This window comes from Aspergillus aculeatinus, assembly GCF_003184765.1.
Source record: "Aspergillus aculeatinus CBS 121060 unplaced genomic scaffold BO66scaffold_2, whole genome shotgun sequence".
Taxonomy (NCBI): Eukaryota; Fungi; Ascomycota; class Eurotiomycetes; order Eurotiales; family Aspergillaceae; genus Aspergillus; species Aspergillus aculeatinus.
The window spans coordinates 202264-226506 of NW_020291471.1; the positions used below are offsets into that span (position 1 = coordinate 202264).

General features: G+C 53.3%; 10 protein-coding genes across 10 annotated transcripts; 5 read left to right on the forward strand and 5 right to left on the reverse strand.

The window, feature by feature from the left end:
* Positions 1–162: 162 nt before the first annotated feature.
* BO66DRAFT_387593 (leucine--tRNA ligase CDC60) lies at positions 163–4058 on the forward strand. The gene is made up of 4 exons (XM_025646346.1): positions 163–296; positions 379–2882; positions 2943–3141; positions 3208–4058. The coding sequence occupies exons 1-4, from the start codon at positions 222–224 to the stop codon at positions 3802–3804; spliced, it is 3375 nt and encodes a 1124-aa protein (XP_025508591.1). The 5' UTR covers positions 163–221; the 3' UTR covers positions 3805–4058.
* A 239-nt stretch (positions 4059–4297) lies between these two features.
* BO66DRAFT_425181 (uncharacterized protein) lies at positions 4298–6568 on the reverse strand. Its single transcript, XM_025650216.1, has 2 exons — positions 6112–6568; positions 4298–6032 (listed from the first exon to the last, which is right to left on the reverse strand). Exons 1-2 carry the CDS (start codon positions 6548–6550, stop codon positions 4444–4446), a joined length of 2028 nt encoding a protein of 675 aa, XP_025508592.1. The 5' UTR covers positions 6551–6568; the 3' UTR covers positions 4298–4443.
* A 166-nt stretch (positions 6569–6734) lies between these two features.
* BO66DRAFT_387595 (telomere maintenance SDE2 family protein) lies at positions 6735–8057 on the reverse strand. Its single transcript, XM_025646347.1, has one exon. It carries the CDS (start codon positions 7881–7883, stop codon positions 6921–6923), a length of 963 nt encoding a protein of 320 aa, XP_025508593.1. The 5' UTR covers positions 7884–8057; the 3' UTR covers positions 6735–6920.
* Positions 8058–8418: 361 nt separating this feature from the next.
* On the forward strand, positions 8419–9124 carry BO66DRAFT_286001 (40S ribosomal protein eS10; the record flags this gene model as incomplete). The annotated part of the gene is made up of 3 exons (XM_025643128.1): positions 8419–8467; positions 8661–8821; positions 8885–9124. Coding segments are annotated over 3 exons (450 nt in total), but the record flags the coding sequence as incomplete, so codon positions are not given.
* Positions 9125–9261: 137 nt separating this feature from the next.
* BO66DRAFT_387596 (M20 family metallo-hydrolase) lies at positions 9262–11103 on the reverse strand. The gene is made up of 3 exons (XM_025646348.1): positions 10884–11103; positions 10425–10739; positions 9262–10370 (listed from the first exon to the last, which is right to left on the reverse strand). Exons 1-3 carry the CDS (start codon positions 10997–10999, stop codon positions 9428–9430), a joined length of 1374 nt encoding a protein of 457 aa, XP_025508595.1. The 5' UTR covers positions 11000–11103; the 3' UTR covers positions 9262–9427.
* Positions 11104–12249: 1146 nt separating this feature from the next.
* BO66DRAFT_387597 (HIT family protein) lies at positions 12250–13516 on the forward strand. The gene is made up of 5 exons (XM_025646349.1): positions 12250–12407; positions 12515–12597; positions 12828–12896; positions 13138–13245; positions 13320–13516. The coding sequence occupies exons 1-5, from the start codon at positions 12371–12373 to the stop codon at positions 13425–13427; spliced, it is 405 nt and encodes a 134-aa protein (XP_025508596.1). The 5' UTR covers positions 12250–12370; the 3' UTR covers positions 13428–13516.
* Positions 13517–14026: 510 nt separating this feature from the next.
* Positions 14027–16597, reverse strand: BO66DRAFT_65931 (CRAL-TRIO domain-containing protein). Its single transcript, XM_025653478.1, has 5 exons — positions 16505–16597; positions 15027–16382; positions 14935–14976; positions 14789–14888; positions 14027–14732 (listed from the first exon to the last, which is right to left on the reverse strand). The coding sequence occupies exons 2-5, from the start codon at positions 16173–16175 to the stop codon at positions 14251–14253; spliced, it is 1773 nt and encodes a 590-aa protein (XP_025508597.1). The 5' UTR covers positions 16176–16382; positions 16505–16597; the 3' UTR covers positions 14027–14250.
* Positions 16598–16812: 215 nt separating this feature from the next.
* Positions 16813–18192, forward strand: BO66DRAFT_65950 (DASH complex subunit DAM1). Its single transcript, XM_025653479.1, has 4 exons — positions 16813–17340; positions 17410–17461; positions 17513–17564; positions 17638–18192. The coding sequence occupies exons 1-4, from the start codon at positions 17026–17028 to the stop codon at positions 17861–17863; spliced, it is 645 nt and encodes a 214-aa protein (XP_025508598.1). The 5' UTR covers positions 16813–17025; the 3' UTR covers positions 17864–18192.
* A 646-nt stretch (positions 18193–18838) lies between these two features.
* Positions 18839–20945, forward strand: BO66DRAFT_65968 (putative ubiquitin C-terminal hydrolase Ubp8). The gene is made up of 7 exons (XM_025653480.1): positions 18839–19059; positions 19127–19363; positions 19410–19517; positions 19572–19900; positions 19957–20376; positions 20434–20637; positions 20746–20945. The coding sequence occupies exons 1-7, from the start codon at positions 18990–18992 to the stop codon at positions 20857–20859; spliced, it is 1482 nt and encodes a 493-aa protein (XP_025508599.1). The 5' UTR covers positions 18839–18989; the 3' UTR covers positions 20860–20945.
* A 1227-nt stretch (positions 20946–22172) lies between these two features.
* On the reverse strand, positions 22173–23087 carry BO66DRAFT_387601 (40S ribosomal protein uS14). The gene is made up of 5 exons (XM_025646350.1): positions 23020–23087; positions 22919–22942; positions 22736–22778; positions 22600–22656; positions 22173–22343 (listed from the first exon to the last, which is right to left on the reverse strand). The coding sequence occupies exons 1-5, from the start codon at positions 23055–23057 to the stop codon at positions 22335–22337; spliced, it is 171 nt and encodes a 56-aa protein (XP_025508600.1). The 5' UTR covers positions 23058–23087; the 3' UTR covers positions 22173–22334.
* Positions 23088–24243: the final 1156 nt, after the last annotated feature.

The following is a 24243-nucleotide window of genomic DNA, read 5'->3' on the forward strand; positions in this document are numbered from 1 at the left end:
TATCGAATCTCAGTTCCATCTTATACCGTCAATTGGTTTGCAGCGAGTTCGGAGTAGAAAGAGGCAGGCGGTGACTCACGGACCGCCTTTTCCCACATACGGAGGAATTCTTTTCGAACCCCGCGGCGACTCGAGACGATCTATAAGACTCCGCTTTCCATCCTTGCCCCAGGGCTTCTTTATCTTCATTTCTACGAAAAGAAGACCTTCTATCTGGAGCAATGGCAGCCGCTGCTGCTTCCGCAGCTGCGCTCGATCAGGGCAACAGCACTAAAAACACTCTGAAGCTGGAAAACGTGCGACTCACTTGCCCCTCTTCCTACCGCAAGAAGCCCCTCTTTGTCATGCAATCCGTGCTAACCTCGATCTCACTCACAGACCGAGAAGAGAGACACCCTTATTGCTATCGAGAAGAAATACCAACAGCAATGGAAGGAGAACAAGGTCTTCGAGGTCGATGCCCCCTCCGACGCTGAGGTGCCTTACGGCAGCATCTCCGCGGCGGAGCTCCGCGAGAAGCACCCCAAGTTCTTCGGAACCATGGCTTATCCCTACATGAACGGTACTCTGCACGCTGGTCACAGTTTCACTGCCAGTAAGGTTGAGTTCATGACTGGTGTGGCCCGTATGGAGGGCAAGCGTGCTCTCTTCCCTCTGGGTTTCCACTGCACCGGTATGCCCATCAAGGCTTGCGCCGACAAGCTCCGTGATGAGGTCCAGAAGTTCGGCCAGAGCTTTGAGAACTACAAGGAGGAGAGTGAGCAGGAGCAGGCTGCCGTCGCCGCCCCGACCCAGGAGGTCAAGGCCGAGCAGGCCGAGAAGTTCTCCGGCAAGAAGAGCAAGGCCGCCGCGAAGACTGTCAAGATGAAGTACCAGTTCCAGATCATGTTGGCTATCGGTATCCCTCTTGAGGAGATCCACAAGTTTGCCGATGCCGCTTACTGGCTTCAGCACTTCCCCCCTCTCGCTATCCGCGATCTCGACAGCATTGGTGCCGGAATTGACTGGCGCAGACAGTTCGTCACCACCGACGCCAACCCCTACTATGACGCCTTTGTCCGCTGGCAGATGAACCGCCTCCACGAGCTCGGAAAGATCCAGTACGGTAGTCGTTACACCATCTACTCCCCCAAGGATGGACAGCCTTGCATGGACCACGACCGAACCGAGGGTGAGGGAATCGGACCTCAGGAATACACCGCCATGAAGCTGAAGGTCAAGGAATGGGCCCCTCAAATTGCTGAGTTGGTCAAGGGTAAGATTGAAGAGGATGCCAGCGTCTACTTTGTCCCTGCTACTCTCCGCCCTGAGACCATGTATGGCCAGACCTGCTGCTTCCTCGGCCCTAAGATCACCTATGGTCTTTACAAGGTGAAGGAGAAGGAGTACTTTGTTGCCACCAAGCGAGCTGCCTGGAACATGGCCTTCCAGGGAACTTTCTTCACCAGCGAGAACTTCCCCAAGTCTCAGGACCAGCTGCCTCTTGTCGTCGAGGCCCCCGGATCGGCTTTCGTCGGAACCCTCGTCAACGCTCCCCTCTCTTTCCACACCGAAGGTGTCCGTATCCTCCCCATGGAAGGTGTCTCGGCTACCAAGGGTACCGGTGTCGTCACCTCCGTCCCCTCTGACAGTCCTGATGACTACGCCACTCTGCTCGATCTTGCTAAGAAGCCCGAGTACTACGGCATCAAGAAGGAGTGGGCTGAGCTCGAAATCTTCCCTCTTATTGAGACCCCAACCTACGGAAACCTCACTGCTCCTGCTCTGGTTAAGCAGCTTAAGATCAACTCTCCTAAAGATGTCAACCAGCTGGCACAGGCTAAGGAGCTCGCCTACGGTGAGGCCTTCTACAAGGGTACCATGCTTGTTGGTGAGTTCAAGGGTCAGCCCGTCAGCGCTGTGAAGGACAAGATCCGCAAGGCTCTCTACGACAGCGGAGATGCTTTCCCCTTCGCCGACCCCATGGGCAAGGTTGTCAGCCGCAGTGGAGATGACTGTGTTGTCGCCTATCTCGGCCAATGGTTCCTGAACTACGGTGAGAACGACGCCAAGTGGCAGCAGGACACCCTGGACCACGTGGTCAACACCTTGAACACCTACTCTAACGAGACCAAGAACGGTTTCGAGAAGAACCTCTCCTGGCTCAACCGCTGGGCTTGCGCCAGAACGTACGGTCTGGGTTCGAAGCTGCCATGGGACCAACAGTTCCTGGTTGAGAGTTTGAGTGACTCTACGGTCTACATGGCCTACTACACCATCGCTCACCTCCTGCACGGTGACCGCTATGGTAAGACTCTCGGCTCACTCAACATCAAGGCGGAGCAGATGATCGACGAGGTCTGGGATTACGTCTTCTGCCGCCGTGAGCTCAGCGACGAGCTCATCTCCAAGAGCGGGATCAACAAGGAGGCCCTGCTGCAGCTGCGCAGAGAGTTCGAGTACTGGTACCCCTTGGATGTCCGTGTCTCCGGAAAGGATCTCATTCCCAACCACTTGACCTTCTTCCTGTACATCCACGTTGCCCTCTTCCCTCCCGAGTACTGGCCCAAGGGTGTCCGTGCCAACGGTCACTTGCTCCTGAACGGTGAGAAGATGAGTAAGAGTACGGGTAACTTCTTGACCTTGAAGGATGCCGTCGAGAAGTTCGGTGCCGATGCTACTCGCATCGCCTTCGCCGATGCCGGTGATGGTATCGAGGATGCCAACTTCGAGGAGACCGTTGCCAACAGCAACATTCTCCGTCTTCACACCCTGAAGGACTGGATGGAGGAGACCATCAAGGATGAGAGTCTGCGCACCGGCCCTGCCGATTCCTTCTGGGACAAGCTCTTCGACAACGAGCTGAACAGCCTGGTCCGTGAGACCAAGAAGCACTACCAGGAGTAAGCACCCCCTAAACTGCCTGAATGATTACCCGCCAGTAGCTAACTAACACCAACCAGCACCAACTTCAAGCTCGCCTTGAAGTCCGGTCTGTACGACTTCGTCAGTGCCCGTGACTACTACCGTGAGGCCACCTCGACCTCCGGAGTCGGTCTGCACCGCGACATGGTGGCGCGGTACATCGAGCTTCAGGCTCTGATGATCGCCATCATTGCTCCTCACTGGGCCGAATACGTCTGGCTGGAGATCCTGAAGAAGGTTCGTCTGCCAACACAACCCATATCCCCCTATCCTTCCCATTTAAAATCTAACATCACCACCAAGCCCGAAACCATCCACAAGGCGCAATTCCCCAGCGTCCCCGAGGTCTCGCCGGAGCTCTCCGCCGCGCTGGCCTACACGCGCGCGACCTCGTCGAACATCACCTCGGCCGAGGCGGCCTTCGTCAAGAAGCTCTCCAAGGGCAAGCAGGTGACGTTCGACCCGCGCAAGCCCAAGAAGCTCTCCATCTACGCGGCCAAGAAGTACCCGCAGTGGCAGGAGAAGTACATCGACCTGGTGCGCGAGGCCTTCGACGGCCTGGCCATCAACGACAAGGCGCTCAACGCCCAGGTCGGCAAGCTCGGCGAGATGAAGAAGGCCATGCCCTTCGTCCAGGCCCTCAAGCGCCGCCTCGTCGTCAACCGGGAGGCCCCCGACACCGTCTTCGAGCGCAAGCTGCCCTTCGACGAGTTCGCCGTCCTCCAGGAGATGCGGGGCGCCATCACCCGCGTCACCGGCGCCAAGGCCCTCGAGATCATCGCCGTCGACGAGGGCGGCAAGACCGGAGAGGTGCTGGGCACTGGGGAGAAGCGGGAGGGCCTCTTCGCTGAGAACGCCGTCCCCGGTCAGCCCTCGTTCCACTTCGCTAACATTGAGTAAATGTGCTTGAAGTACCCTTTAGATTGGGGCTAGTGTGGCTTGCATGGAGGAAGGGGCGGGAAGGGAAGGGGGTCCGTCCCATCCTGCCTTTAGACCAGTTAGACAGACCGCTTGGGGGAAATGATTGATATCTTTGGAACAGAAGCAAACATGGCATATGGAAAAGAAGAAGAATTCTAAAGTTGATGATGTTACGTCTAAATCTTCCCTGATTTACTATGTAGCTTGTCTTGCCTAGATATGTGAGTAGTCCGGTTGAGAGTTCTCGGTGTGTCGAGATATATATTTTTGAACCACAGTTCGGAGCAGACTAAGGCGGCACAACCTGATGACTTCCACAACACTAGAACAAAAAAAAAAGAACAAACCTGAACTGAACATTTGCAAACATGGAATTAGTATATCTGGATGCTCTGATTTATGCTAAACTAGAAACTAGAAATCGAACAAGTGGAAAGCCATCGAGAAGAGATTTCCAATATTCGCACCACCACTTCTTTATATACGACAATGACAAAATGAACAACACCAATCGCTATGCGGAACATGACAAGGTAGAACAAGCTAGTATACATTTACATGCCTACACCTACCCTCGGAGGGCCCGACGGGAAAGAAAAAAGAAAAGAAACAGGGAACCTAAGAGGAGGAAGCACGACGGCTGGCCTTCACCCGTTTCTGATGGCTAATGCTCTGGCGGCCGCGACCTCGCGCCTGCCGTTTCACCGCCGCCTGTTTCTCGGCGATGTACTTGTAGCACTCCAGGGGGGCCCGGGATCCGATATGACGACCGTGGGGCGTGAAGACCTCGACCTGGGGCGTGCGGGAGAAGGCCGCCACATCCTTGGACGCGCCGAGCAGGTAGTCGTCGTCCATGTCCTCGTCGTACTCATCGACGGTGAGGGCGTGCGACCTGGCGCGGGTCTGCACGGTGAGCTCGACCCAGCCGCAGCCCTCGATCAGGACGTCGGCGGCCATGACCCGGTAGGGGAGCTCGGGGATGGGTTTGCCGTGGTCCGCGACGGCCTTGGCGATGGAGGTGGGGAGGTGGGAGTGGGTGACGTCCCACTGGAGGTCGATGCGGCCGGCCGAGGCGAAGGTGCCCACGGTGTCGTCGCGGAGGATGGGGTCGCCGGGGTAGGGGCGGTCGCCGCGTTGCATCTCGATGGCCTTGTCGGTGCGGGTGACGTGGGTCTCGAAGGGCACGAAGCAGGCCGCCAGGATGATGTCGTCGGGTCGCACGGCGGTGATGCGGATGAGGCCACCGCAGAGGAGGAGCGATTGGCCCGGCTTTACGGTCAGGCGCTCGGGCTTGACGCGTTTCGTCATCATGAGGTTGCGTTGGTGTTCGGGCCGCACGTAGTTGGTGAGGTCGCCGCGTTCGAGGCCGGGGAGGTCGATCATCTCGCCCCGGCCGCGGCCGAAGGGGATGCGGATCGGGGAGACGGTCGTGCCGGCGAGGGTAGAGACCACGGGGAGCACGGGGAACATGTCCTCACGGGGTGCCGGGGGCAGGAGGCTGTCCGAGTCGAGAAAGCTTAGGTGCTCCTCCGGCTGCTGCTGGCCCTGCCGCTTCGACTCGATCTCCCGTTGTTCCACGAGGTCCGCGATCTTCTCCAGATTTCTCGAGTCTTTGGGAAAACACGCCTCGATGAAACTGCTTTTGCCGACATTGGCCTTGCCAACTACCCAGACGCCACCCACGTGGTTCTGGATCTCCTCCTTGACCTGCTTGGTCCACCAGCCTCGCTGCGCACTGATCATGTGCACCTGGCCCAGACGGAACTCTTCGGACGACAGATTGAGTTGGATACGGAGCATCTTGCGGATGTACTCCATCTTCGAGTTGACCAGATCCCACGTAGGGGCTAAGAGATCGGACCTCGTGATGACAATGTGAAGGGTTGGGAGCCTCTTGGAGCCCGAATACTGGTGGGTGGCCGAGCGACGGTTCCGCGAGCGTGGTTCCATGATGTTCAGTGCTTTGTAGATATTTGGAATGAGAGACATGGGGAAGTCGGCTGCGTCCACCAGATGGTAAACATGGTTATGCTTGTGCGGCGACTCGTCCAGGTATGCCCGGATGGAGTCGATCGAGGGTGAGATGGCCGGGACGGCCCTATTGTGGTGAAGGAGGTCGTGGCATCGGTCACAAACCTGTATGGGCGCTTGTGTCTTTGCGAGATATTCGCCAGCAGCAGCAGCATCTTTCTCAAGATATCTCTTGGCTAAATGGGGGATCATCCGTGTGTCAGCACAGACACAATGCACAGGAGGAGAGGGGGGTGCAACTGGAATATCACTCACGTCTGGCCGACGACTCGCCCCAATCTGCAGCTTCTTTCGCGAGATACTGCTGGATTCTTTCTGCCGCCTTCTCCCCTTCAGCGTCCGGGGCTGCGACAAGCTGTTGCGCCTCCTGCCCAAGCTTTCGTACGTGTTTTCTGGTTTTGCTGTAGTACCCAGGCTCGGCGGGCTCAACGGTCTGCGTATACGCCCCGCATCCTGGGCAACAGACAGGCAGCGAATCCGGAGAGATCGACGAGGAGATATCGGGTGGGAAATCGGTCGTGGAGTAATTGCGTAGCTCTTTGCTGAGATATTGACTCGCGGGCGTGCGGCGGGCAAGGACTTCCGGCCGCGTCAAAAGGTACAATGGGAGTGGTTTGGCGCGGGACTGGAGTTGCGACGGAAGTCGGAATATCCTAGTCGTTCTTGGGACAATCCGCCCGAGATATGGCGGCATTTTGAAATTTGTACAAGCAGGAAATGCGGCGAAAGGCGTTGCAGCAAGAAACTTCGATTGATAGTTGTTGACTGATAGTTGATAGCATCGATGGTCCGCTTAGCGGGCCGTAAAAAAGTCGCCGTGGCGAACCCAGAGTCTTTGGCTTGTGTTAACTTGCTACTGGTAGTGGCAATCTCTCCAGTTTTCTTGTAGACCTCATATCCATTATCTTCAATTGGTATAAACAACATTCGCTTGGCTATTGAGTAGTTACACGAAAGCAATCATGCATAAAAATCATAATAGAAACCCAGAGTAAAGTAACAGTGAATGCCCAGCCCAGACCATGCGCCACGCAAAACCATTGACCATCAAGCGATATACCTCTTCAAGCCTTCGCTTTCCCCTTTCCCTTGACATCTTCAACCTCCTCCTCCTCCTCCTCCTCCTCCTCAGAGTCACTCATGAACTCATCATCCTCATCGAACCCGATATAACGCCGAGGTGCACTGCTGCGAGTCGCATTTGACGGACCAGGCACATCGACCATCTCCTCCTCCTTCGCATCACCATTATCCTCACCCTCACTCTCATCCCCAGTAGACGAAGTATCCCGATCACTGCCCTCACTGGCGCTGGCGCTGGTGCTCGAGCCCCCGAGGATCGTATCGCGCAGATTGTCCGTCCACATGCCGTCCTTCATGGCCATCAAGACCGCCTCGCGCGCCTTCTCGTTCATCTCCTCCTTATCCTCCATCCACTGGCCGTCGATCTTCTGCTTCCCGCCGCCGTTCTTCAGCTCCTCCTGCCGCTTCTCCGCCGCCTCCACGACGGCCTGCCACCGGCGGCGGCGCTCCTCCTTTTCCTTTTTGTCCATCTCCGGCTTCAGCGCCAGGTACTCGGCCAGCGCCTTGGCCTCGTTGACGGTGCGGAGCCGCCGGCCGTCAAGGTTGCGGCTGGAGCCATTGTCGTCGCCTTGGTTGCGCTTGCGCTTGCTCGACATGCGCCCGCCGGCGGCGCGCAGCTGGGATCCGAACCCACCCTTGCCTCCGCAGAGGGGCACGCTGAGCCGGAGGGGGAGAAGGAGGGACGGTGCGGTGGTGGCGGCGGCGTCGCCATTCGTGCTGCTGGCGAGATAAGGCAGGAGCGGTTCGGCGGAGGGGAGGAGTTGCTTGTTGTTGGTGGTCGTCAGGATCAAGGAGTGGAGTGGGATCGAAGGCGGGAGGTAGGATGAGATTTTATCGGTGAGATCGGCGAGACTCGAGGATGAGGGCAGCGAGAAAGTGACCGTGGAGGGAAGTGAAAGTCCCGGGAAGGATGAAAGGAGCACGTTGATGTTTTGCGGCGCCATGTTGTTCGTGTGTTGAGCTGCGCGTGATATGGAAGAAGGCTGATATGGGTTCCGCGATGAGAAGAGAGATGAGTAGAAACTCAACCCTTGCGACAGTTGTTCAAGGTGGAGTCAAGGTTCGATCTGACGGGGCGAGAGGCGCTTGCTGGGCGGAGGTCTAGAAGTAATAACGCAATGCGGAGAGTTTCCCCCGATAAGAGCGGATCAATGACTAATTGCCTGTCCACCGCAGGGGCCTAAGGCCTGAAGCCACGTGATGTAACAGTTACACGTGACACAACCTTATCAAGCTAGCGGAAATCGATTAGGGCGACAACCCTACAAGCGCTTCCAGATTGGGAATCACCGCACTTTTTCCACTCGCCGGCCAGCCCGCTCCACTCAACATCAACTACTCTTAAACCACCCTCTTCGCGCGTTGTTAGAGCGATTCCCCGAAGAGCGCCAGGAACTCGCAACAATGTGAGTATAGCCCTTTTTTGTTGAAGATGCGCTATGCCAATGATGATATGAACCCTGACTAACCCTTCGCAGGCTTATCCCCAAGGAAGACCGCAAGAAGATCCACGAGTACCTCTTCCGCGGTATGTGATTCATTCTCTTCGCCCTTCGTCGCGTCCTCCCCAGTCCTTGGATGGGATGGATATTTGGATAGACTTGGTGTCTCTCGATTCACAATTCTACCTTATATTGTTGCCGTCTTGATGTGGCTGTGTGGAGGGTTGATTAAAGACTCGACAGAATGAGGATGGGTTTACTAACGAATATTATCTGCAGAGGGTGTGCTCGTGGCCAAGAAGGACTTCAACCTTCCCAAGCATGGCGACATTGACACCAAGAACCTCTACGTGATCAAGGCCCTCCAGTCCCTTGACTCCCGCGGTTACGTCAAGACCCGCTTCTCGTGGCAGTACTACTACTACACCCTCACCCCCGAGGTATGTTATCGCGTTGTCTCGAAGACAGGATGGACCAGAATCTAATGCTTCCTCCGTTTCCAGGGTCTTGACTACCTCCGCGAGTGGCTCCACCTCCCCGCCGAGGTTGTCCCCGCTACCCACATCAAGCAGCAGCGTTCCCACGCTCCCCCCCGTGGCATGATGGGTGGTGAGGAGCGCGAGCGCCGTCCCCGTGCTCCCCGTGAGGGTGGCTACCGCCGCCGCGAGCAGGGTGAGAACAAGGAGGGTGGTGCCCCCGGCGAGTTCGCCCCCAGCTTCCGTGGTGGCTTCGGCCGTGGCCGTGGTGCTCCCTCTTCCTAGAGGAATGTCGCCTGCAGGTCTTCCTAGGGTTACACGGGATGCTGCTAGTGTGGCTTGAGTAGACGTCCAGTCAGAAATTGCTACACTATGCACTTCCTCAAACCGAAACAAAAATTGGGATTATGCCTGGCTTTTCTGTCTCGATACCATGAAATAGTTAGGATTAGTGGCATGATTCATGACTTCATCTTTGCTTTGCTTCTTTCGTAAAATAATTGTTAAGATTGTCAAGACGATGGGTCATAGCCTTTTGTTTGGGCTCAACGCTATGATGTGTCTCTTGAACTAGCTGGAGAATCTCTTACGGTCGTAGCGGATAACGGCTTGTAAGATGACTGATGCGCCGGTTGCACAATCATCTGCCGAGCAGAATTCTTCCGGATGATGGCTCAACCCGTCTTTGCATGGCACGAAGATCATGCTAGTCGGGACCCTCTTCGAGGTAAAGACACTGTCGTGGCCGGCACCACTCATGATCGTTCTCGTCAGAGACTTGGGGTCTGTTGAATTAGAATCCGCAACGACTGCCTCTGCAGATTGCTGAACGCAGTCGATGCAGTCCGGGTGGAACTTCACCACCGGTGAATCGAAGTCCAGAGTCCATTCCACGCGACAAGGCTTCCCAATGGGCTTACCTTCTTCCGCTGCGATGGCATCGAAGTCCTTCCTCAATTGCGTTTCCACAACATTGACCAACTCATCCTCTGGGCCGCGGATATCCAAAGTAAAGCTGACGACGCCAGGGACGGTGTTCACGCTGCCGGGCTTGGCCTCCACGATGCCAACGCTGGCCAGGCACCCATGAGAGGAAGCAACCTCGCGTGCACGCACCATCATCTGGGCGAAAGCATACAAAGCATCTGCACGATGCTCAAAAGCGGTAGTACCCGTATGGGTATCTCTGCCGACAATGGTGAGGCGGAACCAGCGGTATGCTTGGACGGCTGTGACGACACCTACGTGCTGGCCTGCAGTCTCGAGATGGGGTCCTTGTTCGATATGAAGCTCGAAGTGAGCAGCCATTGGAGTCTGCTTGTATGAACATGGGACACTTCCAAGATAATCGATCTTCTCAAGTGCCGATTTCATGGTCTCTGGGGCTGACGACGCCGTGGGTAGAGATGCAACCGTTGGGACTTCCTTTAGCTCGTGGGCTTGCGACAGGGGGATGCATTCAGCCCATACTCCAGATGAGATCATGCTGATAGGGAACCGCGCGCCTTCTTCACTATTGTACTCATCAGCGCAAGCCTTTCAAACGAAGGAAGGTCGGTTGCCATACTTCGTCCAGTTGACCACGCCTACACCACCCTCTGTCTCGAGACCCATGTCGTCCATGGACTTTAACGCTTCGATGCCGGAGAGGACACCCAAAATTCCATCGTAACGGCCGCCCGTCGGTTGCGTATCCAGATGGCTGCCGATAAAGACAGGGGGCACATCTGTCCTGCGTCCAGGACGAACTGCAAAGATATTACCCATCTCGTCAATGGTGACTTGACATTTGAGGGCTTTTGTCGTTTCAATGAACCAATCCCTCACTTGCTTGTCCTCTTGCGACAATGCCAGGCGTTGCATTCCTGTATCCGTGGGGCCACTATTCCATTTGATTAGCTTAGCGATTCCAAGCTTGACCGACGGCTCTTGTTTGATGGGATCGAAGAAGGCTGTTTTCATCCCATACGGAGCATGACCGCTAAGACGAGTTGTGTACTTCGCAGAGGGATGGTCCGGGACTTACTCTCCCCATCGAATGCCTGAGCCCCATTGACAGCTGTGGTGAAGGTCCTTGGCAAGGCGATCTTTATTGGCTCTAAGAGCTGAGACTTGAGCCTCAGTCAGCTCCGTAGACAACATGGCTTGCGTCCACGAGACAGAAAAGTGTCGACGTTGGTTTGTCCGGATGATCCTCAATGGAAACAGCGTAGGCCGTCTGAGCGCAAATCTCGCTATCCTAGCAGGACTTGGTGTGTAGATCTGGAAGCAGATCATGCTGCGCGTCTCAGGCGACAGTTTCAGGGTTTATGTACTTAGCACTTGGGTCCCCTCAATATCCAGTGACTGTCTAGATAAGAGAGGATCCCGATAAGATAGCGAGCTGCCATGCTGCGGGGGTGGCAGTCTCGGTCTTCCCGCCGAATCATATGTCTGCTGATGCTTCTCGGCAAAGACCACATGTAGACTATGTAACATTAGTGGAGAGCGATTAGGGGTCCTTCTGGCACGCCTATCGTATAGGACAACCCTTTTGGGTGGCTAGTTAGTGCAAGTGAGTGAGTTTCGCGCAAAGGACCCAGTGCTCTCCAAGGACTTAAACCAACTAAGGCAAGTGCTGCCGAATGGACATTGAAGGACTGGAACATACTCAATGCACTCAATCATGCCCCGTACTGTTTGCGGACTTGATCGACCCAGTTCATGTAGGCCAGGGTGATCGTAGAGGAACCAAAAGACGCGTAGGATAGACGACACCATCATAAAATGTAGTACATGGCAAGTCTCTGCGTGGCTTGAGTGGCATACTTCTGATTCGATGACGTGGAGTCGATGACGTGGAGTAAAATCAATGTTTATAAGTAAGATCTAGTAGCTGTGAAGGAAAATGAGTTATCTCAACCAATTCTATAGACAGAAAGAAAGACTGCTGCGCTGTGCGTAGCGAGGCACCGTACCCGCAGTGCGGCTGCAGCGCATAGAGATGGCGTTACGCCCACCGACCTCAAAGCCAAACGACACGCACCGCAGCTCCCAGAACGACCTCATCTAGGGGTTAGAAAATTCAGGAAAAGTCAGAATCCTGTTAAACACCCCATGAAAAGTCCATTGACCGAGAAAAAGAAAAACAATAAAATCGACAGCTGTGTCGAAGGAAGAGTCCAAAGATTGAGAAGAGGAGTTTTGTGGGCAAACCACGGCCATCTCTGGTAAAAGGCAAGAAATGGGTTCTGAGCTAGTTTGTCCCACTCCTCGGAGGTTGACTCTTATTGTATCCTATATGTTACCTTTTGTCAGCACCTACCAGCGTTCGATCCGCGGTCGGCGCCTTTCCCCTCTTTCTTTTTTTCCCCCTCCAATTCCTCGTTTTCGACGACCCCCCCCCCCTCCAGCTCGCGTTCCGCCTTTGGACTAAGTTGACCTTGCTTGACCCCGCATTCTGTCATCACGACACTGGTTCCCAAACAACTCCACGCATTCCGAGCCTCTCACTCCGCGCGCATATACAGCAAAATGTCTGCGGCCTGTATCTTCTGCAAGATCATCAAGGGTACCTTCCACCTCTGCATCGCGATACGCAAGACCAAATCACATTGATTACTCCTCCGACACGACCTGTATTCAAACAGCTAGCTAACGGACGGTATGAACAAATAGGTGATATCCCTTCGTTCAAGCTCTTCGAGAGCGACAAGGTCTTCGCCTTCCTTGACATCCAGCCCCTCAGCAAGGGCCACGCGGTGAGTATCTTCGGTGCCAAACATCTCGTCACCACATGATAAAAGCATCAACCCCGCACGACACCTCGTCTCGTTCACACGAACCCAGCAACATAAGCATAAGCCATCTGCGCCCCATGCCACTATCCCTCCTAACAATCCCCATCTCTCCTCGAGCTCATATCCCCAATCACAATCACAAGTAAAGAAGAAAATAAACACCCACTAACCAGTGAAATCCATACAACCAGCTCGTCATCCCCAAGTACCACGGTGCGAAGCTCACCGACATCCCCGACGACCACCTTTCAGAACTCCTGGTAAGTGGAAGACTCGCAACCGGGAGACCGGGGAGAAAACTGCACAGGGGAGAAAACTGCACAAGGGATTCCAAAAGCGAAGAGATCTGCCTCTTCTTTAAAAGGGCTGCATTCCTCCGGGGACCTTGGGAGACGCACAGCAACCCACATTCCCCTCACCCACACGCAGCCCCCGGAACCCTCGCAGTCCCATGCACAACTTTGTTTGCTCAGACTTCTAACTTGTCGTACAACTATCCAGCCCGTAGCGAAGAAGATCGCGCAGGCGGTCGGTGCCACCGACTTCAACATCCTCCAGAACAATGGTCGCATAGCGCACCAGGTCGTGGACCACGTTCACTTCCACATGGTAAGCCTCTTTCTTCGCTCTGCTTCAGCGGAAGGGGTGACGATCCCCAATAATAACCATTATATAACCCGCAGATCCCCAAGCCCAACGAGACCGAGGGACTCGGCATCCATTGGCCCACTCAGGAGACGGACATGGACAAGCTCAAGGCTCTGTTCGAGGAGCTCAAGGCGAAGATGTAGATACCTAGTTAGCAAGCTAACTGATCCTAAATCCTCACGTGTGTCCTCCAATCGGTGTGCGCTGGAAACTGCACCGCCGTCGCGAAGATCCTATCTCAACCGTAAGTCGCTCCTCGAAAGCGGTTGTAGGGATGCTTGCTAGGTAGCCATCGCAATTTCTGCGACGGGGCAGTAGCTATGGCCTAGTCAACAGATTGTGTCAACCACCGTGTTACCGCGTTGATCGATTAAGACCAACCTTACCTACCAGGGAAAATGCAAACATGACTTCTCCTCAACTGCAGGAGGAACATCTGAAACACAAGCAAAGTGTTTGGTCCGTCGATCGACTTTGTTCAAGATGGTTTCAGGACAAGTTCCATACCGCGGTGCCAGTGTATGAACTATGATCGACAGAGATGCTCATTTTTGGGCTCGGGCCAGGGCCACCTGTGGGAAACATGCCCGATATGGTAAGTGCTTTCAAGATCACTGGATGGATAAGGATCCTCCCCAGATGTACGATGGGCTAAGTTCACAAACGAAAATTTACCAGTCAATCTACTTGACAAAGGTAATCCGAAACAATGAAAAGCCTGGAGCTCGTGAGCCTCTACTCTATTCTTGCCAGCCACAGTTATCATATCAGGAAATGTGTCCCCGGAGACAAAAAAGACCCAATCCAATTGTACATATAGAAATGCTCTTTCCAGGTCGTTATACCGTGACAAGGCATCATTAGGACCCACAGAGACATCTATCATATCACACAGGGTAACAAATATAACAATAATGTATTTATACACAGACCTTTGTAATGTAGGCTTGTTCGCCCATCTAGGTTCTATCCCTCATGAAGCGCATTTCCCTTCGTCTTGACCTCGTCCGGGTAGAACTCAATCTTGCCGCCACCCTGGATGATGTTGAGTCGATCATAGAGGGAGGTAGCCCGGACATACGAGTCGAGCTCCCAGTATTGAGCTCTCAACCGCTCAATGAGACTGTTCCTCGTCTCAGTCGCGGTCTTCAAAGCCGAGTCATCCTTCTTCTGGCTGGCTGCAATCCAGGCAATTGTGGCACCTTGCAACTCCTTGGCGAGTTGCTGTCGCTCGGCGATCATCGCATCGCGCTTGGCAGTGTCCTCCTGGTTCTTATTCTCGTCGGGTTCGGCCTCGACGTACTTGTAGGCCCAGTTTTCGTCACCCTCAAGCTCTTTCCAGATTTGATCCCTAGGAATGAACTTCTCCAAGTCCTGGACATTCTTGGTAAACTGGATCTTCGAGGCGACGACGGGGTCAAGCCAGCCCTTGATGACGTTCCAGATTCCTGATAAAATGGTTAAGAATATTGCAAGCTGTAAGTAGTCCAAGGGAATAACAAACCGGAAAAGATCCAGGGAGCCTTGTGGATTAGGACCACTCCCAAGCACTCCGGGTAGTTGGCTTCGAAGCATTTGATCATATACTTGACTGGATGATAGTCCTGCGGCAAGTTAGAACAGATAAGATGACGATTGGGAGGAACTTACCATATTGCTCAGCGAGAAGTCGGTCATATCAAAAACAACGCACTAGTCTAAGTCAGTGTCTGGTTTCATAGAGCCGATGTTTCGATACCCACAGCTGTCTCGACAGGAGGCGCAAGCATCATTCGAGCAGTCTCAATGGTGTAGACAGTGAACCGATCGAGTGCCTCCACCTCTTGATCCCCTGCTTTGTGCAAGCGCACTCTGACCACACAAATAGGCCGACCGGACTTGTCAACACCATGCAGGAAGCTCTTGCCCATGCGGAACTGCAGCAAGAAGTCCTCGCCGGCCTTCTTCTCAACAGGATCGGCGGTTTGGCTCTGCTTCAACGCGCCATGCTCGCCATTCTTCATGATATCTTCGTCCAGCTTGACCTCCTGGAGTCTCCATCGGAGTGTAGAGATCAACATAATCAGCGCCTTCTTGACATCCCACTTGCGCGCCCGCAGGAAACGGAGCAGCAACGAGTCGGGATTGTCGTGCTTGATCATGTTCCATAGGCTGGTTCGGATCTCTTCGGGTTTCATATCAACCAGAGCCTGCTGGAACTCCTTCGACTGTCCGTACTTATCGTCTCCATCGGTGATGCTGATCGAGGCCAGACTGGTTGAGATGTCGCTTGCTGACTGAGAGCTAGCTGAATCGTCTTCAGCCTCGTCACCGCCTCTCCCGAAGAGGCCGAATCGCCGCTTCGTAGGCTTCTTCTTTTCCTGGGCTGGGGTAGGTGAAGGTGCTTCGCTGGATTGTTGTTGCAATTGCTCGAGACCTTCCACGCCACACACTTTGAGCAGCAGGACCCAAAACTCCTGGAGCTTTGCTTCCTGTTCGGGTGTGAGGTTGCCCACGGTTCCGGGTTGAGCTTCAATAGGCATGGTCTTCAACGTATCGATTATACCGAGAAAAGGCGAATCTGTTTCTTGATGAGGTTTTGAGGAATCGGGAGAAGGTGGAAGTCCGTCGTCAACTGTCCAGTATTTATCCTGCAGCCAGGTTCCTGCACCGACTAGGAGTAGGGTGAATGTGATCGTCCAGAAGGTTGAAGCCTTCCTCGGTTCGTACTGATGCGATGGAGAAGTGGAGTAAGCCCTCGGTGAGTTAGACCAAGTTATAGGTCTTCGATTCCGATACAAGCACCTGGGGATCTGTGCACGGCCTAGATTCTGAAGTCTTGCGGGCGCAGAGGGAATCAGATTGGCCGAGGAACGAAGCAGACGGCGGCGCAAGGAAGAACAAGCATGCATGTGCTTCTCTTTGGGCGACTCCTGAGTCTGGATAGGAGATCTGATCTAACTGGCGATCCTTTAGCGCTTCTTCCTGAAGGTTTCCGACTTTGTTGTGCCAACGCTGGAGGTGAAACGTGAGAGGATGATCAGACCCTCAAAAATCGAGCCGGGAATGCGGGGAAAGAGGGAGGCAAGAGCGCAAGAGGCGAAAGGAAGGAGGAGTGGCTGCTTTAGTCACGGTTGGAACAATCAGGGTCCGTCAGGTCCGAACTGCGATCGGTGTGTTGAACCAGGGGGGGGGAGAGGGGGGGAGAGGGGGGCGAAGAGGGGAGGAGGGGGCCACTAACTGAGGGTGGGGATGAAATGAGATTATGAGGAGAGTTGTTGCGGTCGAATTATCCGGGCTTTCCTATCTGAGATAGTCTTGCACTCGTGTGTTCTCTTCCTTTTGCTTAGCCAGGGGACTTGGGATCCTCCAGAGATCCCTAATTATAGTCGGGCCCATCCCATTAATTAGTTGAACACTAACCTGGTCCAGGCAGCGATCTGACTTAGGGCCTGATGGATATGGCATCAATGATCCACAGCCTGTCCAACTGGTCCAGTGACCGCACCTTCCCAAAGCGGGGAATCAACAACAGCCCGCCCGCCGCCCGCCGCCCGCACCGAAACTTGCAACCGTCAACAAACCTGCGATCTAATCAGAATCATCACGCCGATTCAAGACATTCATCTGAGGAACAAACTTCCGAGATAGCTGAATATTCAATCCACTCTCCGCCTCAATTGTGCGCTGCGCAGTGCCGTATCGCAAGCATCTGATCTCTATCCCGACCCTCGGATCTCAATTCAGCCAACCACGGTCATCATGGATGCGTTTTCTCGCTCAGCATCGCGCCCTCGGCCCTCTTCTCGACCCACGACCCCCTTGCGACCCAGTTCACGCTCCTCGTTCCGCGAAGCCCATGGATATGGAAGCAGTATTGGCAATGCTGGCTATACACAACCCGCCATCAATGCGTTGGAACCCCAGTTCGCGGAACTCGCAGACTCGATGGCGGATCTGGAAGCCAACTTCATGCATCTCCAATTAATGCATGAGAGCTTGACACGATTCAGCGAAAGCTTCGCCAGTTTTTTGTACGGAATGAACATGAATGCCTTCTGTGTGGATTTTCCAGAGGTATGAGACTGCTCAACCGCAATAGTCTGATCCGTATTTCACGATGATCAATTTGCTCATTCATCTCAGGCACCGATCGCAGAATCATTCCGGAGGGCAAAACAAGCGGAGACGCAAAGCGGTACAGCTCCATTGTTTAATTTCCCGAGTATGAGATATTGACACCCAATAGCAGCTGAAGCGGAGGCAGCGCAAGCGACCAATGACGCAGAAATGACTTTCATGTAAGTCGCCCGGAGTTTTCGCCTCTTTCCTTCTCCTTTTCGCTATCATACTGAACACATTCTTTGACCTTAGGACTACGGATACCTCGTTTGTCGAAAACCCACCGAGCATGATCTCTTCCAAGCCCACGCCAAGGATCCCGGCTTCTTCGCGCGGATCTACAAGAGGAACCACCAGAGGAACAACCAGAGGGGCCACTAGAGGAATGCGCGGCTCGACAACTGGGCGATATGCTACAAGAGGCTCTAGCCGAGGATCCCGGCCCAGTGCGCTGCCCCGGGGAAGAGGCATTCGGTGATCAAGAGCAGCAGTGAATGAGGACATGAGAAGCGACATGAATTACGGCAAAAAACTTATGCGCATACAGGGGTGCACGCTCTTGGCCGCTATCCCACGCGACTGGCAGGCCCGGCGAGGACAAAGTCCCGCAGACATAGGACGATCTAGGTCGTGAAGATGTTGCGATGGTGCCTGCGAAGCAGACTGCGCTGACCTATCTTGGTATACGTATACGATACTGCTTGACAAGCACAGGAAAATTGGTATACACAGGTTGTTAGATTGTGTGTTGGTAGACTAGTCTCAAGATAGCTCTTCAATGCTCAATTCGCATTGGGGACAATGTACACAACATTCTATTGTGAGGAGTGACTTTCGTAGGTGAATGGTAGTTGGTCTTGTTGCGAAAAGGTGTATTATTGCGCTCTGATGTGTTACTTCGTACATATTGGCGCAGGAGGCGATCTCGGATCAAGTGAGGATCCGGCGTCTTATCGCCGCCGGAGCAGCCGCGGTCGACCCTTGCGCAAAAAAAGATCTGACCTGACCTGCTTCTTGCGCCTCCTCAGCAACGAGACCCAGGACGTTCTGTAATTGTCTGTCTCTGGGATCATTGCTCTATAATAGTCTTGCTCTCGCATGCTCTTCATTCTATAAGCCTCTCAGGACTTCTGGTTCGTGGTGGGAAGGATTATTGCCGAAGCAAGGCTGGACAAGAAGCTCCGTCCAGACTGAATCCACCCGCTTCCGATCCCCGACAGCGGAACCCTCCGGTGGCTGGCGGAGTCTCTCCAGTGTGTCACTCACGGGCTGCTGCAACTTTTACTCTATTGCGGAGCTGATCTATTCAGTATCCCCACTGTCTTTATATTGGATCCCATAAGGTACTGTGATCCGTGTTACATATTATCAATACTCTGTCCCAGTCATTGTTTCTTGGCCTGATTCACAGACAATACTGATATGGATGACACCTAGACCTTCCCCAGTGCTGCAATGCATGGATCCTCTCTGATCTGCAGTTGACCTGCTGAACATCACCCCTCTCATCTTCTCTTGATTCATAGAGTCTTGACCTTGGCTGTGCCGGTTTGACTTTCTTGTGCTCTTTGTCAAAACCCCCTGTGTCGTGCATCGGATCCGTCATGGCGACCGTAGCGACCGTGGCCAGTGTGGTCTCTGTCTCATTGCTCTCGGAGGCCGAATTCGGCTGCGGTATGTACACCCTCTAGACCATGTATTGTCTGAAATATGGTATTGATTGCTGATATCTCTACGAAAGAGCACCTGGCCACCCAGCTAGGACAAGATGCCAACACGGCGGAGCAGTTCAAGAGCTCCTTTATCAAGGCGCATAACTCCCTGGCGGTCTTGCCCAAACCTGTGGACGGACTCATTAAGAATGCTCGTTCAAAGGCCCACGGGTTCTTAAAGCCCAAGTATATTTGCTTGACATGCTCAGAAACCTGCTTGATGAGCGAGCGACAAGCTCACACCGATAAGACGGGTCACTCATTCTGTAAGTCATCCTCGCCAAGTGCGAGGCCAACCACTGACCCTCCTAGTCATGGATTCTCGAGCTCGCAATCTCTATTGTCAGGGCTGCGGTGACTTTGTCTTCGATCATGGGCTGGAAAGACTGCGCTGCTCCGCAGCAGAAAGTGCCTTGCAAGGTAAGCATGCGCGCTCACCGGACTCATTGCCATGGGCGCTAAAATCGCACACAGTTGCCAAGAAACGTCGATTTAGCGATAGTTCAGCAGATGAGCTATACATTCGGAGCAATGCCACCAAACGTCCCTGCGCAAAACAGGGTGTCAGGGGCTTGTTCAACTTGGGCCAGACCTGTTATCTGAATGTCATCCTGCAGACTCTCCTACACGATCCAATCCTCAGCACATATTTTCTTGGAGATGGTCACCAGCCGCATGACTGTACTATTCCCGACTGTGTAGGCTGTGCAGTTGCTGAAGCATTTGCCGACTTCAACAGCATCGACAAGGCCGAAGGGTTTACTGCTTTGAATCTTCTTGTGGCATCATGGCGCTCGAGTCCCGTATGTGCACCATGATTTTCATTCTAATAGTCTCGCTAACATTTCCTGCACTGCAGACACTAGCCGGTTATCAGCAACAGGACGCTCACGAGTACTATCAATTCCTTGTGGATAAACTCCATGCAAGCACCGAGGACCACCACGAGAACCACCAGAAGGGATGTCCTTGCTTCTTCCACAAGACATTCTACGGCAAGCTCCGTAGTAGCGTGACATGCGACAAGTGTGGCAATGTCACCAAAACCGAGGACCCGATGGTGGACCTCAGCCTCGATGTACAGGTGAAGAAACGAGCCATGGGTGGTGGGGTTGGTTCGTCGACCCCAACGCTGAGTGGATGCCTGGAGAGTTTCACATCCCCAGAGAAGCTCATGGCAGGCGTATACAACTGCAGCCAGTGCAACGGGGGCTCTCAGAAGGCGACCAAGCAGTTGCGGATCAAGAAACTGCCGGCCATCTTATGCATGCAGCTCAAGGTACAACTTTCCAACCCCCACACATCCTTACCAGTCCAGACTAACCCAAAATGCCAGCGATTCGAGCACAGCGCCTCTGTCTCCGAGAAACTCGAAGGCCGGATTGAATTTCCGCTTTCCATCAACATGCTCCCGTACACGACGAATCCACACTCCAAGGTTGACAAGGCACGCTTCATGTATGACCTCTCATCCGCTGTCGTGCACAAGGGCAAGCTGGATTCGGGTCACTATTACGTTTACTGCCGCCAAGGAGACGAGGTAAGACTTCTCCCCTTGATCCTTCCAATGCACATCCGCCCCTCTCAATCCTTCATTCACCCCGGTGTTACCATCACCTGAATACTAACCCCAAACAAAAACAAGCAGTGGATGCTCTTCAACGACGACCAAGTAACACCAGTGGCCGAGGCAGACGTCCTCAACGCAGACGCCTATCTCCTATTCTATAACCTCCGGTCCCTAGCCTCTGCACCACAGTAACAACACACGTCTAGTTGCTCTCAGGCTCTTTCCTTTACATAAACATCTTCTACCTCACACCCCCTGAACCTGCCGCATCAATTCCCCATCCCGGTACATATCATCATCATCATCATCCATACCTCAATAATCCCTTCCACTATTCCCAATCCCATTCCCGGCGGACCTTTTGCTATTCATTCTTATATTCTGACTTGTAACTTTGGTGACCCACATCGCAGTCTGTTCTTAAGTGACTCCAGTTTCCAGCACCAAAATTCCTTCTGGAGTATGAAACCTGGGTCCGGGTCCATGGAGTTAGATCATTCCCCCACGTGTTGTATTGTCCACTTGGCTTTTTTTTTTCACTCAGTTCCGTGTCTACTTTTGTCTTTCGCATACACTGTATGAATGAGTTTGGGGGGCAGTGAAATTTCCAAATCGGCATAGCATATGATTCATAGCCATAGCACTATTTGCACTCGTTAGAAACCCTTTTTGAGCTCTGGTTCATACGTGATAGAAGGAGATAGGTTGGTAGGGAGGTAGGGTGGGCAAGGAAGTATCCTCTGCATGTCTTCCTTGGGGGTTTTTTTCTCCGTCGTTGTGGAGGCTATTTTGGGATATGGCTTGCATCCCGATATGGGGTCTTCGGTAGCATACCTAGTACTTAAAAACTTGAACTTGAACCCTGAAGGGAAGAAGAATGTATACTTCCATCAAAACTGGGGTCAATGTGATTGGCTTGTGGACTGGTTCCTTTGGAGCTACCGAGGTTCCAATCCGATAGCACAGTACGGTGTCAGGTGGGTGCCCGGCTAGAGCTAAATGGGTACAGTATTATTCAGGGGCGCCGCGGGCATTCAGCTACACTACGAGATGGGCGATCCGGTTTCCAACTTAACCACTACGATCAAGACATCGGAGGAACCGCAAAGACCACAGGACAGGGCAGGACAGATGGAGAAGGGTCCCATAATCCACACAATAGGGATCAGTCCAGCACGAAGCAGCCCCAATGGGACCAAGCCCACGCATATATATGCCAGCCAGACCCGATGCGGTGACTCGCTTGCATCGCAAAACCAACCCTGACGATCGATCAGGTTGTCCGAAGCCATTGTTGGGAAAACAGGCGAGAAAAGAAAAGCAGATGAAGCATCCCTCAATTTTTAAGATTTCATTTCTTGTTTTTCTCTCGTTTCTCCGCTCTCTAAAAAATTCAAAATCCTCCCCGAGTACCAGATGAGTCCCCAGTCCGAGATTTGCTTTGTTTTCAAGAGCAAATCCTAAGCCATTGTCCGAGCGGATAGGGGGGTTGTAGAGAAGTTCAAGAATTCGCGGCGATTCTCTGGAGTTGTTCGAAAGAGAGAGAACAAGAAAAGGAAGAATTCCTCCTCTCCATTTCATCACTTCATTTTGGTACCGAGCGCCCGAGCACGTGAAAGAGATCCGTCGTGAACAAAGGAAAATTGAATTCGGAAGAAGGAAGGAATTTAACGGAACTGAAGGAGGTGAGGCATTAGCTAAGGTTGTTCGGGTGGGTTGGTGTGTGCATGTTGTGTGATGTGCAGAAAATCCATGTGTGCCGTCGCCCTTTCGAACTTGTCTTCTCGTCGTTTTATAGTTTTGATTCCCCTTTCCTCCGGTGTTGACCATGTCGAGTCCATTTCCACGGTCGCAAGCAATGATGTGTATCCTCCAATCGCGGGCGCAGGTTGCATGGTAGAGCAAGGTGTATAGGTGAAGATGAAAACCAACCTTGTAGAAACCGATGTCCGAGGCCTTCTCACGGAAGCACTGACGGCAGATGTTCATCTGTAATGCATTCTCGATCAGTTCACAAGTCCCAAAGATTCGAATTGATCCAACTAAGAGTATATCAGGTGTTGCATACCCCGTACTTGCGGATGAGACCGGCGCGGTGGGAGCAGACACGGCTGTATTTTAATCGAGCATAAATCAGTCATTTGTCCATTGGGTGTTCCTTCATTTTGGCATTCCAGTTCGTCGCGTGATTCTCCCCCTCTTTTGATCGATTCTCTTCGCAGTTTCCAGATTTCAGGGGGGTTGAACACACCATCCACGGGAGCCCTTGCCGAACCTATACAATGAATCTCCGTTAGTCTCACGAATATACCCTCAATTTCAAACGGATCGCGTCGAACAGGGAGCACTTACTGGCGGGGACGGCTGTACCAAACAGACTCGTGAGTCATCTTGAATTTTCTGAGGCGAGAGAAAACCTGGGGGATGAGGTCGGGTGTTTGGGCAGGCGGATTTGTCGTCGGCTGGGCGTTGAGGGGATTCAGACAAAAAGGCTAGGGTTGAAATTCCGTTGTGTGCTTTCCTGCGCTTGCCCGGTCGGCGGGCTCGGACCACCTCGCTTGCGGGCCACTAAGCCGGTTTGGGCTGCTCAATCACATGATCACAGTCTGGTTGATCGACGGGGAATGGAGAGACGGGCGGTGAGGGCGGCGCCGGCGGGTTTCCCTCCGCCTTTCCGGGCCTCGCTTATCATCATCCTTCCTGTCACTGGCTTTGGGGGAGGAGTATACATGAGACGGCCTTAGAGAGACCAAATGTTCACGCGGAGTCAATATGTCTTGGTTTCTCAGTCAACCTAGAGCTATAATGCTCTTCATACTGGACAGACACTCTCTTGTCTGTTTTCTGATGTTGATACTCCCGAAGTCTTTTGCTGACTGGATGGCGACGACAAGCGGTGACCCGAATCATAGGCGGAATGGTCTCAACAAGTTGATGCAGAATCTGAAAATGGATGGAACTCTTTAATTGAAGGCAGTAGATATTGCTACTCCAGGGGTAGGTATTTGCAAAAGAAGATGTTACCTGTCCTAGGCAGGAAGGACAGGCTAGGAAGGCGCACACGCTACCGTGGACAAGGAGGGCCTCCTCAATCGCGACAACTGAGGGCACCGACCTCCTTACCATTGCAGGCTTCTAGTATGGCGTAAGTCTGGAGTCACGGGCGTAGTCTGTGTGTGCATGCCGATCAGCATATCAGAGTCCAATCGTGCACGATAGAAGAATGTTTGCTGAGGAACTAATAGAAAAACTAGGCTGATCTCCCCAAGAGAAGTGGGCGAAGTGGTAATCGGGGTGCTTGTTAGACTAGTTCTTCACACCCCAGATACCTAAACCCCTCCACACAGCAATATGAAGCCCTTCAAGGAAAGGCTATCGGTTGCCCCAGTCACGGGGTGCATCTCCAAGGGTTCTAGTTATACCTCGCAATAATTGTATTGGCTGCAAAGCGACCAGTGGGTGGTTATCAAGATTGTCCACCAAAAGATAGTCCGTCTGCACTGCAGTATACGAAGATCGGCATGGATCCTCAGGTTATTGATCCTCCAGACTTCGAGTCCAAGACTCCGACAACTG

What these genes read in the sequence shown, in the direction of transcription:
- BO66DRAFT_425181 (XM_025650216.1), bottom strand. Translation starts at nt 6,550, where the DNA reads ATGCCGCCATATCTCGGGCGGATTGTCCCAAGAACGACTAGGATATTC. An exon ending in GGGCGAGTCGTCGGCCAGAC is followed by an intron (nt 6,033 to 6,111) that starts GTGAGTGATATT and finishes TCCCCCATTTAG; the next exon opens with CCAAGAGATATCTTGAGAAA.
- BO66DRAFT_387597 (XM_025646349.1), top strand. Translation starts at nt 12,371, where the DNA reads ATGTCTGCGGCCTGTATCTTCTGCAAGATCATCAAGG. An exon ending in ACCACCTTTCAGAACTCCTG is followed by an intron (nt 12,897 to 13,137) that starts GTAAGTGGAAGA and finishes ACAACTATCCAG; the next exon opens with CCCGTAGCGAAGAAGATCGC. An exon ending in ACCACGTTCACTTCCACATG is followed by an intron (nt 13,246 to 13,319) that starts GTAAGCCTCTTT and finishes TATAACCCGCAG; the next exon opens with ATCCCCAAGCCCAACGAGAC.
- BO66DRAFT_65950 (XM_025653479.1), top strand. Translation starts at nt 17,026, where the DNA reads ATGGATGCGTTTTCTCGCTCAGCATCGCGCCCTCGGCCCTCTTCTCGA. An exon ending in TCTGTGTGGATTTTCCAGAG is followed by an intron (nt 17,341 to 17,409) that starts GTATGAGACTGC and finishes CATTCATCTCAG; the next exon opens with GCACCGATCGCAGAATCATT. An exon ending in ACAAGCGGAGACGCAAAGCG is followed by an intron (nt 17,462 to 17,512) that starts GTACAGCTCCAT and finishes GACACCCAATAG; the next exon opens with CAGCTGAAGCGGAGGCAGCG.
- BO66DRAFT_387595 (XM_025646347.1), bottom strand. Translation starts at nt 7,883, where the DNA reads ATGGCGCCGCAAAACATCAACGTGCTCCTTTCATCCTTCCCGGGACTT.
- BO66DRAFT_387596 (XM_025646348.1), bottom strand. Translation starts at nt 10,999, where the DNA reads ATGTTGTCTACGGAGCTGACTGAGGCTCAAGTCTCAGCTCTTAGAGCC. An exon ending in TCAGGCATTCGATGGGGAGA is followed by an intron (nt 10,740 to 10,883) that starts GTAAGTCCCGGA and finishes CAAATGGAATAG; the next exon opens with TGGCCCCACGGATACAGGAA. An exon ending in GGCGTGGTCAACTGGACGAA is followed by an intron (nt 10,371 to 10,424) that starts GTATGGCAACCG and finishes TGAGTACAATAG; the next exon opens with TGAAGAAGGCGCGCGGTTCC.
- BO66DRAFT_65931 (XM_025653478.1), bottom strand. Translation starts at nt 16,175, where the DNA reads ATGCATGCTTGTTCTTCCTTGCGCCGCCGTCTGCTTCGTTCCTCGGCC. An exon ending in CGCCTCCTGTCGAGACAGCT is followed by an intron (nt 14,977 to 15,026) that starts GTGGGTATCGAA and finishes GACTTAGACTAG; the next exon opens with TGCGTTGTTTTTGATATGAC. An exon ending in GGCTCCCTGGATCTTTTCCG is followed by an intron (nt 14,733 to 14,788) that starts GTTTGTTATTCC and finishes CCATTTTATCAG; the next exon opens with GAATCTGGAACGTCATCAAG.
- BO66DRAFT_387593 (XM_025646346.1), top strand. Translation starts at nt 222, where the DNA reads ATGGCAGCCGCTGCTGCTTCCGCAGCTGCGCTCGATCAGGGCAACAGC. An exon ending in ACCAAGAAGCACTACCAGGA is followed by an intron (nt 2,883 to 2,942) that starts GTAAGCACCCCC and finishes AACACCAACCAG; the next exon opens with CACCAACTTCAAGCTCGCCT. An exon ending in GGCTGGAGATCCTGAAGAAG is followed by an intron (nt 3,142 to 3,207) that starts GTTCGTCTGCCA and finishes ATCACCACCAAG; the next exon opens with CCCGAAACCATCCACAAGGC.
- BO66DRAFT_65968 (XM_025653480.1), top strand. Translation starts at nt 18,990, where the DNA reads ATGGCGACCGTAGCGACCGTGGCCAGTGTGGTCTCTGTCTCATTGCTC. An exon ending in GGAGGCCGAATTCGGCTGCG is followed by an intron (nt 19,060 to 19,126) that starts GTATGTACACCC and finishes TCTCTACGAAAG; the next exon opens with AGCACCTGGCCACCCAGCTA. An exon ending in TAAGACGGGTCACTCATTCT is followed by an intron (nt 19,364 to 19,409) that starts GTAAGTCATCCT and finishes TGACCCTCCTAG; the next exon opens with TCATGGATTCTCGAGCTCGC.
- BO66DRAFT_387601 (XM_025646350.1), bottom strand. Translation starts at nt 23,057, where the DNA reads ATGACTCACGAGTCTGTTTGGTACAGCCGTCCCCGCCA. An exon ending in TGGTACAGCCGTCCCCGCCA is followed by an intron (nt 22,943 to 23,019) that starts GTAAGTGCTCCC and finishes TTCATTGTATAG; the next exon opens with GTTCGGCAAGGGCTCCCGTG. An exon ending in GGCAAGGGCTCCCGTGGATG is followed by an intron (nt 22,779 to 22,918) that starts GTGTGTTCAACC and finishes ATTAAAATACAG; the next exon opens with CCGTGTCTGCTCCCACCGCG.